Source organism: Lampris incognitus, chromosome 2 (genome assembly GCF_029633865.1).
Source record: "Lampris incognitus isolate fLamInc1 chromosome 2, fLamInc1.hap2, whole genome shotgun sequence".
In the NCBI taxonomy this organism is placed as follows: Eukaryota; Metazoa; Chordata; class Actinopteri; order Lampriformes; family Lampridae; genus Lampris; species Lampris incognitus.
In genome coordinates, this window is record NC_079212.1 from 128,926,522 (window position 1) to 128,943,179 (window position 16,658).

The following is a 16,658-nucleotide window of genomic DNA, read 5'->3' on the forward strand; positions in this document are numbered from 1 at the left end:
ATTATCTTAACCGCTTATCCTGCTCTCAGGGTCGCGGGCATGCTGGAGCCTATTCCAGCAGTCATTGGGCAGCAGACAGGGAGACACTCTGGACAGGCCGCCAGGCCATCACAGAGCGTTTTCAGTTCAAATGAATGTAATTAAAGGTTTACTACCTCCCCCCCTTTCTCCCCAATTGTATCCGGCCACTCTTCCGAGCCATTCTGGTCATTGCTCCACCCACTCTGCTGATCCAGGGAGGGTTGCAGACTACCACATGCCTCCTCCGATACATGTGAAGTCCCCAGCCACTTCTTTTCACCTGACAGTGAGGAGTTTCACCAGGGGGACGTAGCGCATGGGAGGATCATGCTATTTCCCCCAGTTCCCCCTTCCCCAAGAACAGGCGCTCCGACTGACTAGAGCAGGCGCTAGTGCAGTGACCAGGACATGTGTCTGTAGGGACGCCCGACCAAGCCGAATGTAACATGGGGATTCGATCCGGTGATCCTTGTGTTGGTAGGCAATGGAATAGGCTGCTACTCCACCCAGACACCCCGGTTTACTACCTCTTAAGTGTACTCAGAATGTTTTTCTCTCTCAGCGATACTACAAATCAGATCCGGTCTCATTGAGACAATAATTTTATCTCCACCTGCAAAAGAACTGAAATTGGATCAACTCAGTACAAACCTGACAAACTATCTCAAAAAAAGGAAGATGCAGCTTGGTATCCGAGCCACCTCACACATCCCATACAAGCGGGAGTACGTTATCGGGGTTGCATACTGCACAGACCGAACTCGACGTTCCTGCAAATAGAATCCTCCAGATTCAACTAGGAAATCCTCACCCACCACTCTGATGGCAGAAGTCTGTGCTATAATAACCGCACGCAAGGCCCCTAATCCCTATTTCTTCCAACTCTGAGTCTCCATTTATACTCATGCCAGTTAATGCTGTTAACTCAGGAGATAGAAACAGCTTCCTCTCCCCCTTGTGAGTTTAACAAAGCAGAGGCCTTTAACCTGCAATGGAAACATGTTCAGTCTGTTGTGAACACCTTTATGGGAAAGATGATACCATGAGTACTTCTTCATACTGCAAACCAGGAGACACAGTTTCAATAAAGGTCCGTCGAGAGAAGAGGGACAAGTGGCCAGTGGCTGCGGTAACCAAAACATTCCTTAGAAATGATAACATCAAAATAAGTAGAAATGAAGGGCGTCGTTGGGGGATTCATAAGGTCATCTCCTGCCTACTGCAGAATTTGTTCTCCTCCTGATGCTAGAGGACTTTGTAGTGGTGATATAACAGGAACATTGTATTGGTTTTGTTAAAGACCCCAGATGGGGAGTGTCAAGGGGTCATGTTCTTTGTTACAGTACATGATTTTCTGAACTGATTTTACACATTAATTAGTATGACAGTGTTTGTCTCTACTTTTCAATATATGTAAATCTGTATTTATGAGAGAAGGTTCCAGTTTTAATAGGCCTACTTATTTCCACACGCATGCTTATTCATGGCTGAACAATGAACACTTTGTTCCACAGTAAGGCCCGTTTGATTTTCTTGATGTGGGCACGAAAATGACTTTTAGAACTTTCCCTCCTACACAACCAAATTAAGAGATCAGTATTCCTCTGCTTCTGAACAAAGGGACAAAAACATTAAGCCCCCGTGTGTCTGTGTGTGTGCGTGTGTGTGTGTGTTTGTGTGTGTGTGCACCCATATGTCTATCTGCCGGTGTGGTAGGGGAGTTATTTTTTTTCCTACTGTATGATGTGTCCTTGCGGACCCTCGCCTCAGGCAGTATCTTCAGCAAGTCGCTTGTTTTCTGACCGCAGAGCAGGTGGTGGAGTCCATGCTGTGCGGGTGGGTGTGTTTTAATATGGTCACTACTGCGCACTTCTGATTTTCAACCTTTTCAGACTGTGCCAGTCTTGAAAGACACACTGATGGACTTCACGCAGCACCTATATGTGGCCACAAGTGTCGGCACTGTGAACAGTAATTGCATTTCACAGTGTTCCTGGTTAGTTCTCTGGACCAGCGAGGTATTGAGTTGGCGGGTGTTTTGATGTATTTGATAAGTGATGGGAGAGACTGCAGTTTGAATTTTGCATCACAAATAAGAAAACGCTCGCTACAAGTTGCACTGTTGATCATGACAATGTACTTGCTTTGTCAGTATTCAACAGAGCTCTTCGACGTTTTTCAACAGACGCTTCTGCTATTTTGACTTCATTCACAATGTGCATCTATTTGATCAGTATGTGAAAGAATCAGCGCTTCACATCCCTCCCTTGAAGTGCACCCCCCCCGGACGTATCTCAAATGTACCATGACAACCTGTCATGCTCGGCTTTACCCGCCTGCAACCAAACAGAAGGGTTCATTCCCCATCAGTGATCAGCACCAAGTGTGGTTCTCTTGTTGAAAGAGCTTATTACCGCAGTAGCCACTATACATGACAACACAGGAAGTGGTAGCACGTGTGCATGTTCAAGCATCTTTATGCATGTGATAAAGTCTGAGTGTGTGTGTGTGTGTGTGTGTGTGTGTGTGTGTGCGTGCGCGCACGCGCTTGATAACCTATCTGTGGGTGTATGTGTTTTAAAACCGTGACTGTTCACTGGATGTCCCACATGCTAGGATAAGGGCAGCGGTGCGATGATGGGCTCCTAAACTGAGCTCGTGTGATCGGTCCGGCGAGGCCGGGGAGATATAAGCCACAGCGTTTGACTTGTTAAAAGGGATTTTCATCACTAAGAGCCTTGTTGGCCCTGACATAACTGGGACATAGTTTTTCTTGTCAAAGCTAATAATCAATTCCCGCTACTGGGATAATCTGACATCAAGCCCCCACTGAGTGCGGCACCCCTCAACGCAAGCTGTCCTTATATTTTCATACATTAATAACGGCCAAATCCGTCTCTGATACCAGTCAAAAATACACCGTTCAGCCCGTATACACGAGTCGGTGCACGTTCCACAACTGAACGAGTTTCTCATTGTGTACTTTGTTGATGATGTGTAAAGGTTAAATGCTAATGAAATGCAGTGTATCCGAGAGAATGGCAGGTTATGTAAAATACATCTGAAGATAAAGGAGGAGTTATTCATTCCCTCGGGCTCTGTATGTGTGGCCAACCAATTAGATCTACTTTTCTTTTGTTCTATTTGAACAATGGTCAATATTTTGCAGGCATAAATTGTGTGTGTGTGTGTGTGTGTGTTTAGGATTGTGGCGGCAGGTGTTCCCTAGGGCTGAGCGAGATGAGCATGGGCCACGGTGTCATTCCTCATGTGGACGGGATATTAATAACACTGTGACCTGGGTAGTGAGCTCCATCTGGGCCAGGCTGGTGCACCACTGAGGGGACAGGCCACAGACTCTGTAAGTTTGTAATCCCTCACGTAGTGCCGCAGTCCACAGGTTCCATCAACAGACACACGGGGAAACACACAACAACTGGCGCGGTTTGGAAAATAAAGTATCGCCACCCCCCGAGATGATGTTCTCTCCCATCTCCTATCATTTAAACAAGATTCCTCAAGTAAATGGCATGTTTGCTATGGGTTGAACTGCGGACTACAAATTAGCTTTTTTTGAATAATTAGCTAATTATTCAGTCTACCCTTCAGCGTTTAGTCCACAGTGGTCTAAGTGCTAGATAAATAACAGTCTGATCTTCTTTCGAGTATGTGAAAGAGCCCATTCTCGTCCCACAATGTGCTATATTGATGCTTTCTCCAAAGTGCCAATATTGTGTCTAGACACAGAAGGGTAGTGAGACTTACCAACATACCTATCATTAACTAAAAACTTAACTGCTACCTAATCTGTATGTTGTATCTGGCCAAAACATGGTAGGGGAAAAGTTGTTGGTGCTGGACAAGAACTCTCTAGGTGTCCAACACTTCTTCAAGTGGTTTAACACTGGAGTCTGTGGAACACCTGGCACGTCTTTATACAGACGTGGAAGGGTATCTTGTGTGTCATATATTGACAGAAAAAAGCAAAAGAGTCAATATATGATGCTGTGGGACGAGAATGTGTGGTACTGAAAGGTGATGGAATTAACACTGGTTCAGTTCCCCATAGATCTTTCAGTATGGTGACACGAAGTCGCGTGCTGGAGCGGTGGTGCTCAGTGACTTGTCATTTTCAGTTTCATCAGCCCTCCTAGTATACGAGCTTGTAATCAATATGGTTACATCCACAATTTCTTACTGCCGGAGCGGAACCAGAGGCATGAGGTTTTAACATCTCCCGCGCTCTTTCCCACCGCTCACCCTTCCATTAATTCAATTTGGGCACCTCTTCTTCATTTGAGTTTTAGCCAAAAAAAAACAAAAAAAAAAAAACAACTTTTTTTCTGAAAGTAAATTGGTGATGACAGTGGCTCCTCAGAAGGACATTTGCCCTCAGGGAAGAACGTATCCTACAAAGGCGGTGGCTATTATGAGAATAAGGAGTACTACTCCGATGCTTCAGGTCTCTTTGTAGAGATATCAGCAAAGGTAAAAGTTACTCAGGGTGCCCCTAGTGGGAATCAGCTGGGGTGGGGTTCAGGGAGTGGGGGATTTAGTGGCTCCTGCCAGTTAGGCTTAGCATCTGGGGCTCTGTGCGGGAGACCTCGTGCTAAGCCACATATGGTTAAAAAATAGATAAATAAATAAATTTTCATTTGAGTTGAGTTTTATTAAAGTAGTTTTATCAAGGCAGGGTCAAAAACAAGAAAAAGAAAAAAGAAAGTAGAGGGCATCTGGGTGGCGTGGCAGTCTATTCTGTTGCCTACCAACACAGGGATCGCAGTTCGAATCCCCATGTTACCTCTGGTTTAGTTGGGCGTCCCTACAGACACAATTGGCCATGTCTGCGGGTGGGAAGCTGGATGTGGGTATGTGTCCTGGTCACTGCACTGGCGCCTCCTCTGGTCGGTCGGGGTGCCTGTTCGGTGGGGAGGGGGAACTGGGGGAAATAGCGTGATCTTCCCACACGCTACGTCCCCCTGCCGAAACTCCTCACTGTCAGGTGAAAAGAAGCGGCTGGCGACTCCACATGTATCAGAGGAGACATGTGGTAGTCTGCAGCCTTCCCCGGATTGGCAGAGGGGGTGGAGGAGCGACCGGGACGGCTCTGAAGAGTGGGGTAATTGACTGGGTACAATTGCGGAGAAAAAGGGGAAAAATCCCCCCCCCCCAAAAAAAAGTAGAAGAGAATGACATATCAAATTATCTTCACTTTTCACTCACATAACATGGCTTTTCCCTAAAGGACAGAAGCATTATTTTTGGTTATGCACGAGAGAAAATTTTCATTCCATCTGATGCCGAGGTCCTGAGGTATTTTTGTAATGTTTGTCTGGGGCATGTTCAGTTAACAAGACACAATTTTTCCTTGGCAAACATGAAAGGAGTCCAAAGACTCTTGTCTGGTTGGAGCAGCCAAGGAGAGAAGTGTTTGGCTGTCTGCCTCTCCGTACAAGGACAAAAAAGCCCACTAAAAAGGAATATTGAACCGCATTGAATCTCAAGGTCGGAACTCTCTGGATGTTTCATTCAGGCAATGTCTCCTACCACAGAAGTGAACAGAGCTTTTGTTTTCCTGACATGAATGACTCAGACAAACCTGAAGCCAAGCTTCAGCCTCTGAAAGCAAAACATTTGGAAGTTTTACTTTACGTGGAAGTGGAAGGAAGTTTTTCGTTTCTTTTTTTGTGGCTCATATCTAATTCATATTCCAAGATCTCCTTAGTTGTCAGCCGTGGCTAACCAACCCTGTGAAGCCCACTGAGCAGGTCAGTCTGGGCCTTCTTGTAACATTACTTATAACGATGACGTCTCGGTGTCTCTCCTCCGTGAGTCGCTGAGATGACTTTGATCCCTAATTAAAGTTGAGGTGAAAAGATCAAGAGTGAGGAGTGATAAATTAGTTCTGATGGTGTGAAGTGGCCACTCTGTTCTGTCTCAGTGGGCTTCTAACTTCCTGTCTGTTCGTTTCCGGGGGAGTTGCATCTCTCCGTCAATTGTTTTCCTCGGTTGGGGCAGTTCAGGCATGCTAGCCTGAAGCGATCCTTACTTATGTTTAATATTTATTCATTTTCCTGAGCTTGGACTGCTTGGGGCAAAGGGATCTGCAATGTGCTCCATGCTGAGGTGTTGCGCAGCTCAAATGAGTCATCCTCCATATCCCAAGATGCCTACCAGCACAGCACACCAAGTTCTTAATGGTCTAGTTTACTGAGTGATCGGAAGAAATATAAAGATGTCGACTGTGTCTTGGGAACAAACGTTGGTGTATGCCGGCATGTTCAAAGCTGCGGCACTAGTTACTAAAATCCTTCTTCAATATGGTATCCCATCACTTCATTAAATTTATGATCATTTTAGATTTTTTTCTGTCCAAAGATTTTGTTGTTGTTGCTGCACTGTCTGTGTCCAGCTAAATGCTAATTTAAATAAAAAATGAAACAAGGATATCTTTCTTGCAACTTGTTTTTTTATCTGTTTTAGAAAAAGAGCTCAAATAGCTTAAAGGTGTATGTTTTCCAAATAATGTCTGGTAGAAGAGGTGCAGAAAAGATGCAAGCAATTTTCTATCAAGTCTAAGTTCTGCACATCATTAGCTTGGTTTAGACAGAAGCTCAGATACACATATTTCCTTACCATCCACGCAGGAAGGTTTGTTGCGTGTCGTTCCGGCCACTTTCCCCGGTAAACACGAGCACTTGACGGTCTGGGAGCGCTCCTCGATGCGGTTCTTGTTACAGCACCGATGGGCGGCAATCACCTCACACGTGCCTCCCTCTGCAGGTGGAAAGACACGGGATCAGTGCATGCGAGCAGGTGGACGAAAACAATGTTACAGAGAATGAAATAAGACAACCATAGAGAAGTCTTGTAGCCTCACGTGGCTCAAGTAGACATTAATTTTTATGTCATGACTAAAACATTAGCCATCCATTCCATAAACAGGAAACAGCATGAAATAGCCATTAATTCAAATGGAGGGAGGGCATAAAAAAAAAAGAAAAAAAAAGGAGGTGAATGAAGACTCTTCCTTTTGACTGACTCAAATATCCCACATTATAACATGTGCGTCACGTTGCATATAATTATTGGTCTCTCCTATTCAGTAAAGTATGTGTAACAAATTGCCCCTTGTGGCATCTCAATTATTTCATTTAATTGCCTCTCACTCAGTGCTGGTTTTCCTCACTCCATACCAATCAGCTCATATTGAGTATCTCATCGTATGTGTGTGTGTGTGTGTGTGTGTGTGTGTGTGTGCATATGCGTGCATGTGCATGCGTGTGCGCACGTGTGTGTGTGCGTGTGTGTGTGAGCGTGTGTGTGTGTAAATGTGCCTCTTTTTGCAGCCCTGATATCATAAACGTGGTGTAAATATAATAATAATAATAATAATAATAATAATAATAATATTAATACATTTTATTTGTGGGTGCCTTTCAGAGCACTCAAGGACCCCTTACAGAACACAGTAAAAAACAAGCAGCACTGTATCAGACAGCATAAAATCAAAACAAAGCAGGGAAGACAATAAAAAGTAAACACAACAGATAAGTATAAAATCATCATCTGCACAAAACTCAGTGAAGCGTGTATCAGACTGAATATGCCAGTTTGAAAAGTTGCATTTTGAGATGGGATTTGAAGGTTGAAAGAGAGTCAATGTTGTGAATGTCTTGTGGGAGAGAGTTCCATAGGCGGGGGGCAGAACGACCGGAGGCTCTAGACCCCATGGTAGTCAAGCGGGCCGATGGTGTAGTGAGTTGGAGAGCAGAAGAGGATCTGAGAGTGCGGGAGGGCGTGTGGATATGAAGGAGTTTGGAAAGATACGAAGGAGCTAGGTTATTAGAGGCCTTAAAGGTGAGGAGCAGGATCTTGATGTCAATACGGTATTTAACAGGGAGCCAATGGAGTTGCTGAAGAACAGGAGGGATATGATCTATGGAATATAGTTCATTAGGGGGGGAAACATTCCGCCCCTGGGTGTTTCTGGTGAAAGCCTGGCAACAGGACAGCCCCTGACAGTGTTCAGCACACCTATGACTACACCGACACAGCATCAGACCAGACTAACCAAGCCCCTATTCAAATAATCTCCAAAGTCTAGGTACCATCGGTTAAAGCAAATGCTGCACAATGGGTTCCAGCCTGACAAAAGAAGAAGCCATTGTGAAGTGAGGAGGCGAACTGTGCCAATGGCAATACTAGGTCAAAATAACAATAGGGAGCACTGCCCGGAGGAGGGAGAAGGTGATGGAGCTGTGGGACGTCCTAAAACAGTTGGGGGGGAGAGAAATAGAAAGGGAGGACAGGGTGTGTCTGGCTGCCAGGGACCTGGCACAGCCAATGAGTAATGAGGCAGCCACTGGAAGTGCCCCCTTCACACAATTATAAAGCACAAGGCTAATGCAGCCAGCGGAGCTACAGGAGAGGGGTCCTCCATCACCGCTCTCTCCTCTCCTCACGCTCCGGGAAAAACTCTTTATCTTACCCTGACAGCCACCGCAACAGACACCGCCGTCCAACAATTAAACTGGAGCTCATCCCAGGACACAGGAGAGAGAGGAGAGGAAAGGAAAGGAAAGGAAAGGAGTCGGGGAGGGGAGGAGAGGGGAAAGAGTAGAAAAGGAGAGGAGGGGAAAGGGGGAGGTGTTTTGGGGTGGGATGGGAGGGGGGGTGGATTCTCTATCCATTGCCAGGATGGATGGGCTGAAAAGGAGAGGGGGGTAGACGACCAGATGCCGCATCGTATCTTGTTTGCGCCTGATTTTTCCTGGCAAGGCCCCGTCTTAAAGGCAGTGCCCTGCTGTGGAGGAAGAGCTCGTTTGCATCAGCTGGCGTGGCGGAGAGAGGTGTCTGTTTCTCCATCGAGGTGGGTCGTGTGGATGCTTGAAATGGCCAGGCGTAAGAATTACAGAGCCGAGCGCGGCAGCAGCCCAGAGAAGTTTGGCAACACTTTTCCTCTCCCATTCTCATCAATGTCCGCTGCAGCCAGACCAAAGGCAGCCCAGTCCGGGATTAAAAGGCAAACATTCGCAGTCCTGTTGGACTGCGCTGTCGTGCGGTATTAATGTCACTCTCCCAATGCTTGTTGTTAAATATTTCTGGGCAGTAGGAGGCAGAACACAGACTATAAAAGTAAGGGGAAAAAATCCCTTGAGTGTGCTAAAACCCTGAACCCAACAATGTGTCAGCCTGTTGAATATTTTACTGGCAGCTACTGAGCCCACAGTCATGCTTTTAAGTCCTCGGCGAAAGCTGATTTCTCAATAGATTCCCATCTATATATTGGGCCACAAAACAGTAAACAGAGATTTATTTTTCTGGTAAACACTAGCGACGTTAGAACAGGAAACGGATGACAAAGGAATTTCAAGAGGCGACTGTTACCCCTATGCATGATTTTGTGACAATAGTGAAGCATCATTTCGGGAGCTGGGCTTTCAGCAGAACCAAGACTTCATGTGTTTATTCTTCAGAGGTGACAGAGCACACTCGGCGTTGAATAAAATGCAACGAGAAGGAATGATCTCGACTCACACAATCTCAGCGTGCTCCCTGAAATAACCACAACCTTTTCAACATGGCATGCTCGGATGCTCTGGTATAGATGCTTGCAGTATGGGCACTGGTGTCAGTCCTGGGGATGAGGTAAGCAGTTAATTGTCTAGTCACCAGACAGGTGGACATTAAGCCTGATCACTTTGCACCACTATGCGCCATCTGGTCAAGTGGAGGTGAGAGCAGTGTAAATGGCTTCTCTATGACACAACTGGGTAAGGAGTGCCATATTTTAGAGAACAAATGGCCACTTGAACAAGACATAATACCATCCGGGTAGTTCAGAACTCAGGGTAGGGTTAATGGTTGTCCATTATCTGTGTCTGAACATGTTTGAAGCTGGGTCTGTCTGTCTATCTATCTATCTTGCTTGCTTGATGTGTGCATGATGTGTGTGTGCAAAAGTGTGAGTGCATTTTGGTGTGCTATAAAATTTATGCAATTATCAGAATTAATGTAATATATACAAATCCACGTTAGATATTTTACCCTCTTGTGCACGGCTGTGAGTTGTCCGCTGCAGTACAGTATGTGACTAAAGAGTTGAGACATGACTACGGGTTTTGATGGATGGAGTGCTTGCAGCCTGTCATCACCTCAATGGGTTAAATCAACCTCCCAAGATGGAGTGGGTGGCTGTGCTCTCTAGCCTTTGGTGAAGGGAGGTGAAGGGCATTGATGGGACAATCGACTGGTCATTTTTCTCCTTGCTGCCCACAGTGACAGCAGCCATTAGATGACTGGATGAGGTGATTATGTTTAAGGAAATCAATGCTTCATTGTTTTCAGCGTAGCCCAACAGCCAATTAAAAGCTGCTAATGAGGGAGGGTCGAGAGATGAAGAGTTAGATAGAGGAGGGAAAATACGGGAATAAACCGCTCGGAGCTGAAACATGTGAAGCAAGATATTATGTCATAGTCATCCCCGACAAAACAAAAACACAAAAGTTTCACAAATTAAAATTGGGATGAGGTAACCTTGTACGAACACATACAGGCATGGAAACACACACTCTTATGAAGACCTATGACTACAGATAGTCCATATACTCCATCACTGGCTGCATTATTTCTGTATGCAAAGTCAAGGTCATGTTGACAGTGACATGACAGTTTACTCTGTGGCACCAAAAGACTGCTCGCTCACAAGTGGAGGGCTGACAGTTTCTTTTTATCCTATGAGTGACAAAGAACGTACTCTACTGGCAAAGAGCTGCCTTCTCATCTTACTAAGTCTGGCAGTTTTCTGACATACAAGGCCTTGTGTCAAAGTCAGCACAGAGAAAACAGAACATGTCCCCCCCGCACATTGGTTCAACTTTAGCATTAACAATCATAATACACTGTATACAGAGTGACCAAGAATAGTAATCACTTGTTCCCTCCCCAGGAACGTCCGTCCGTCTGTCCCTCTGTCCCCCCCATACATGCTTGTCTGCTATAGTCTTTTACTCTAGGTCTCTTGTCTGTTTCTCACTCTGTTCCTCCCCTCTTTTCCACTCACACAGTTATTAAGCCATAACGTACAGCCAAGGGAAAAAGTACGGCAGCCAGAGAAGCCCAAACCTCATCAGGTAACAACTTAATCAGTGTGCACTCAGGTGAAAATGAGCCGTTTCCACCTGCATGCTGGAGTGCCCGTTTTGTTTTGCCAGACAGGAAGACTGGAGTCGCTTTTCATCTTTTTTTTTTGTACATTCAGCGCTCTCTATGGAATTTGTGTTTGTTTCTATGTGCCTCTCTGTAACTGACAGCTATCCAGTTGAGCAAGATATAGTCCCAGGACTTCTGAAGTGGAAGTTTATATCTGAGGTGAGCAATGGTATTGTGCTTATTGTTGTCAGTGTGTGTGTATATATATCACTCTTTATGAGACAGTACAAGCCTATTTTATGCCATAAGCAATCATCATATACATATATGTGTATACATATGTGTATATATAAAAGAAAAACAATGGAATTTACTTGACTCACTGGATTATATATATATATATATACACACACACACACACACACACACACACACATACATATATAGATGTAGGAAAACAATCTTTTAATACGTAGCAGTACAAGCTTGTTTCGTGCGTCGCGCACTCATCAGCTGCTAATGTGATTTGAAAGCACAAAATCTACAGCGGTTAGGGTAAGGGTAGTTTTTGTGTTTTCAAATATATGAAAGTGCCGTGGCATTCTCCCAAGAGGCCAGACCAGCCAGAGCCAGCATCTTGATAACGTGACTCGCCCAAGAAAAACTTGGCCCATAGGAATGCATTGGGTACAACTTCGTGGTGCCGGACAAGGAAATGTCACTGACATCGTGTCCCCCAGCACGATTTCATTTCGTGACAATGACACAAAATCTCATGATACCGGGCTGCGTGAAATGATTTGTGCTTGAAACCTAATTGAGTCCCCAAATGCTCTATCATAACTTTGTACCAGTGAGACCCCCCCCACCCCATTAAGTGCTAAATTGTTTACTGAGATTAATTGTTTTAGCCAAACTTTTTATACTGTGAAAATATGTGCACCCAAAGACACCTTCCTGCATGACTTTGTGTTGCACATCCATAACCATGATAAATGATATCTGACTGAAAAGCTGTCACTTCAGTTAGTTTTGAAAACAGCTCCATTCTCTTTGTTCCAGTTTGTCATAAGTGACAGTTACCATGGGTTTATCTAATAGGGCTGCTAGCAGTCTGAGATTAGGAAAGTAAAACGAACGATTTTAACAATTAATTTTTAAAAAGCAGAGGCATCAAAGTGGATTTAGCCCAACTGTCCCATTGTATGTATGTTTAATGATGGCCATCATCAGAATTTTGCTTGTCATTACTTAAACATCAAGCAGGAAATGAAGAACATTTCCCTGATAATTTAAGATTACTATTTAAAGATGCTAAAAAAGGAGTGGATTCCAAATGACCCTAAATGGAGTCCTTGAAAGCAGTGCCAGATAAAACCTTTTTTTTTTGGAGATATTTTATTGATCCCCATGGGGAAATTACGCTCTGCATTTAACCCATCCTAGCTGTGTAGCTAGGAGCAGCGGTCAGTCGCCGTGCAGCACCCGGCTACCAACTCCAGTTCTTCTTGCCATGCCTCAGTCAGGGACACAGACAGGAGTATAAACCCTAACATGCATGTCTTTTTGACGGTGGGGGAAACCGGAGCACTTGGAGAAAACCCACCGCAGACACGGGAAGAACATGCAAACTCCACACAGAGGATGACCTGGGATGACCTCCAAGGTTGGACCTCCCCCGGGTTCGAACCCAGGATCTTGTTGCTGTGAGGCTACAGCACTAACCACTGCACCGCCATGCCGCCAATGGATTTTTTTTTTAATGTCATTTCCCTTCACAACTGATTTGGACTCAACACTTTATTAAACACTGTGCAGCATTGACTTACTCCACACATTCTACTCCTCGTATTCTTCTATTGTAGAACTGTATGGTGTAAGCTCATGTTCTCCTCAAAAATGAATGTTAAAATCAGCAAGTGTCTTGCAAGAACTTAGCCTGATGTTGTATTTTCATAGTCTTAATGCCGCAGTCGGTTCCATCAAAAGCCAATAGGTACACAGAACAATGCACATTTTACCTTACACCCATCTGAAAATAAAGAAGTCTGACCATTACAATCACAATACCTCCCCGCAACACCAAAGTAGGTCCTCAATCTTTTTAGGAATCATCCTTCAGGGTTTGTGCCCTGGCCAATGCCCCTCGTTATGAAACATCTCTTAGGGAGTTGCCTCTTGCCAGTGCCTCTGCATAACAAAGGCTGCCCTGAGGAGCCAGACCACTAGACAAGCTTTCGCCAACTGGCATGAAACATATGGCACTGCATGAATGTCTCAAAAAAAAGAAAGAAATGCATCTCAGGAAAACACAAAGAGCATTGTTTACCATTGTCTGAATGACATAAATGTCCCTGGTTTGTCTTTTTTCATTAATGCATGAGATGTGCTGATTGAATCAACATTCATTGAGGTACTAGCAGCACCCTATTACAGTGACTCATGTTTTGTTTGTTTGGTATGGTTTTTACCCAATGTTATTCAGCTGGCTCAAGGAATCTTTGTCTCTTATCTGGCCTGAACCCACAGTAAGGGGAGTAGTGGAAAGGAGTGCCGAGGGCCACCCTGCTGCTGAGTTGGAAGCAAGGTAGACATAAAGAGAGAGAGAGAGAGAGATGGAGAGAGAGAGACAGAGAGAGAGACAGAGAGACAGAGAATGCTGGAAGAATGGAGAAGAAGACTACTCCAGAGAACAGGAACCACTGACCCAGCTATTCCATAGTCACATGAATCAAGGGCCTTTTTATTCCTCAGTAGGCATGGCTTTTCTGTGAATCTGAAGCTGCTGACATTCCTGCAGAATACTGAATACAGTAACAGCTGTGCCGCTTCAGATTTACAGAGAGCGATTGAATCACAATGAGGTTTGCTGAATACTGAAGGAAGTGAAGAAACTGATAAAAATAAAATATACTGTCTTTTTAGGTATCATTCACCTTTGGATCACTGAAATGATGCTGCAGTTTACTGAATATCAAAAGAAAAATATTGCGATTGGATTGCACCATCGGTGGTAATAATTTTGACATCTTTGACTGGTAATTCTATTAGTGGAAATAAGAGGTGCAAGATGTTACTGGCCTTGGCCCTGGTCGATTCTTAATCACCTGTATAGGTTTCCTTCAATGGGCCCGTATGACTTCGGTGCCCACATCTTTATGGTTATTAAAGTTAACGATTGCTGCGTGCCTCATTTACCCAGGCTCTATCAATACTGGTTCAGAACCATGAAATTACCCCAGTCCAGAGGGAGCACCGTGACAAACCCGATTAAGAAGGCCTCTGTAATGCTCTGGTATATATAATGCTGCATGTCACGGACCCAGCCCTCTGCAATTTGGCCTATTCCCTGGCTCAGGCCCAGTGAGAGGGAGGGGCATTATAGGGGGCTGTTGACAACACTCATAGCTTAAATGTCAATTTGAGCTTCTTTTTTTCTTTTTTTTTTTTAACTCAAATGGTGTTTTGGAAAATAGATGAAAACTATAGCAAGCAGATAAATAAACCCAAACTTCTAAGAAGTTAATTGACAAATTGAGAAAATGGACTGATTATGGTAAATATATGCAGAATGTAACCTACTTTTGTGGTCTTTCAGGTGCAAGGAAGACGCTTGTTGAAAGGTTTCTCATAGCGGGACAGTTATTTTGTATGGCAAAAAAGGGAGACTTCATTGCATTTTGAATGTGGTATCAAAATAAAACTTGCAGTAAAGCAAGAGAACGACAGGAGGGTGAATCCAGAAATAGTGCAGAGCAGCACCAATAAAGGATTATGCAGAATTTACTGTACACCATCAAAGCCAAACACAAAGACAAGAACCAGATGAATTCATTGTGGCAAATCTGTGCCACAGCCGGGGCTCCCTGGCACAGAGATACAAACACAAAAGGTTGATGAGGGCACCATAGCCTGTTTATTACAATAACGAGTTAAAAACACCAGCGTTAAAACCTTTTTAAAAAGACTAAAAACAGATGTCCATTTAAAAGTGTTGTGGGGGAGAGAGCTCTGTGGGTCCACAACCCCACAGCCTTCAGTCATTGCTAACATCAAGGACATTATCCCGCCCACACTTGACCAACACCACTTTACCTATAGACCCTAAATTTCTGCAGAAGATGCTATTTCCACTGCACTACACTCTGTCCTTACAAACCTGGACAATAGACACTTACATGTATGCTGTTTGTAGACTTAAGTTCAGTGTTTAACATAATCATCTCCTCTAAACTAACTACCAAACACCACTCCCTTGGTTTTAACCCCTCTCTCTGAAACTGGACCCTGGACTTCCTGACCAACAGACCACAATCTGTTCAGTTATGTAACCACACCTCCTCCAACCTGACCATCACTCAGCACAGGCATCCCTCAGGGTTGTGTTCTGAGTCCCCTCCTCTATCCCTTTTCACCCATGAATGCTTGCCCATTGTGTTGGGACAAAACAAAAAAAACAAAAAAAAAAACAAGAAGAAGAAGAAGAAGAAGAAGAAGAAGAAGAAGAAGAAGAAGAAGAAGAAGAAGCAGCAGCAGCGGCGGCGGTGGCGGCGGCGGCGGCGGCAGCAGCAGCGGCAGACCACAGCCTGGATATAACAGATTATCCCCAAAACCTGAAAAAATGTCACAGGGAAGTCGACCTCACATCTTGTTTACAGTAGGGACATTAGCATCACAAGTGTGCCCGGCACTGATTTAATAATGGCATTCATCCAAAACCATTATTAAGTTTGCAGATGACACATCAATTGTGGGCTGAATCACCAACAATGATGAGATGGCCTACAGGGACGTGGTGGAGCATCTGACATCATGGTGTTCCTCTAACAACCTCATTCTCAATGTCCAAAAGACCAAGAAACTGACCATGGACTCCAGGAAGACCAAAAAGCTACAGATTCTCCCCCAACTACATCAGCAGGTTCGAGGTGGAGTGTGTCTCCAGTTTTAAATTTCTGGGAGGCATTTCACACTGTTCGCCCACAAATTCTCTCCATTATCAGCTGCTCAGTGTCTACCGGTTTGTTTCCATCTAGTTTTAAACATGCAATAGTCCAGCCTCTCCGGAAAAAGCCTACTCTTGACCCTCTTATTTTAAGCCATTTTAGACCAATTTCTAATCTACTTTTTTTTTTAATCTAAAATCTTAGAAAACTCTGTTGCTCTTCAACTAATCACACACATGAATAGGTGTAGTATTTTCAAGCAATTTCAACCAGCATTCCATACCCACCACAGCACAGAAACAGCTCTCTGGTGCTGACCCAGGTACTTGCTCAATTTTAGTTCTGCTTGACCTGAGTTCCGCTTTTGATACGGTCGACCACGACATCTCTTTAAATTGCCTGGAAAACTATGTTGGCATTAAGGATACTGCTCTGGCCTGGTTCAAATCCTTCCTACCTATCTGACAGATCTTTTCCTATTGCAATGGGAGAATTCTCCTCATCCTCAGCCCCCCTCGCATTTGGTGTCCTCTAGGG

General features: G+C 44.5%; 1 protein-coding gene across 3 annotated transcripts in view; it reads right to left on the reverse strand.

The window, feature by feature from the left end:
- Positions 1 to 16,658, reverse strand: part of LOC130107744 (chemokine-like protein TAFA-1) — a 188,611-nt gene that overhangs the window by 20,467 nt on the left and 151,486 nt on the right. For all 3 annotated transcript variants that reach the window (XM_056274475.1, XM_056274478.1, XM_056274476.1), the window contains one exon: positions 6,658 to 6,798. In XM_056274475.1, coding sequence (XP_056130450.1) covers positions 6,658 to 6,798 — 141 coding nt within the window. The remainder of the gene's footprint in view (positions 1 to 6,657; positions 6,799 to 16,658) is intronic.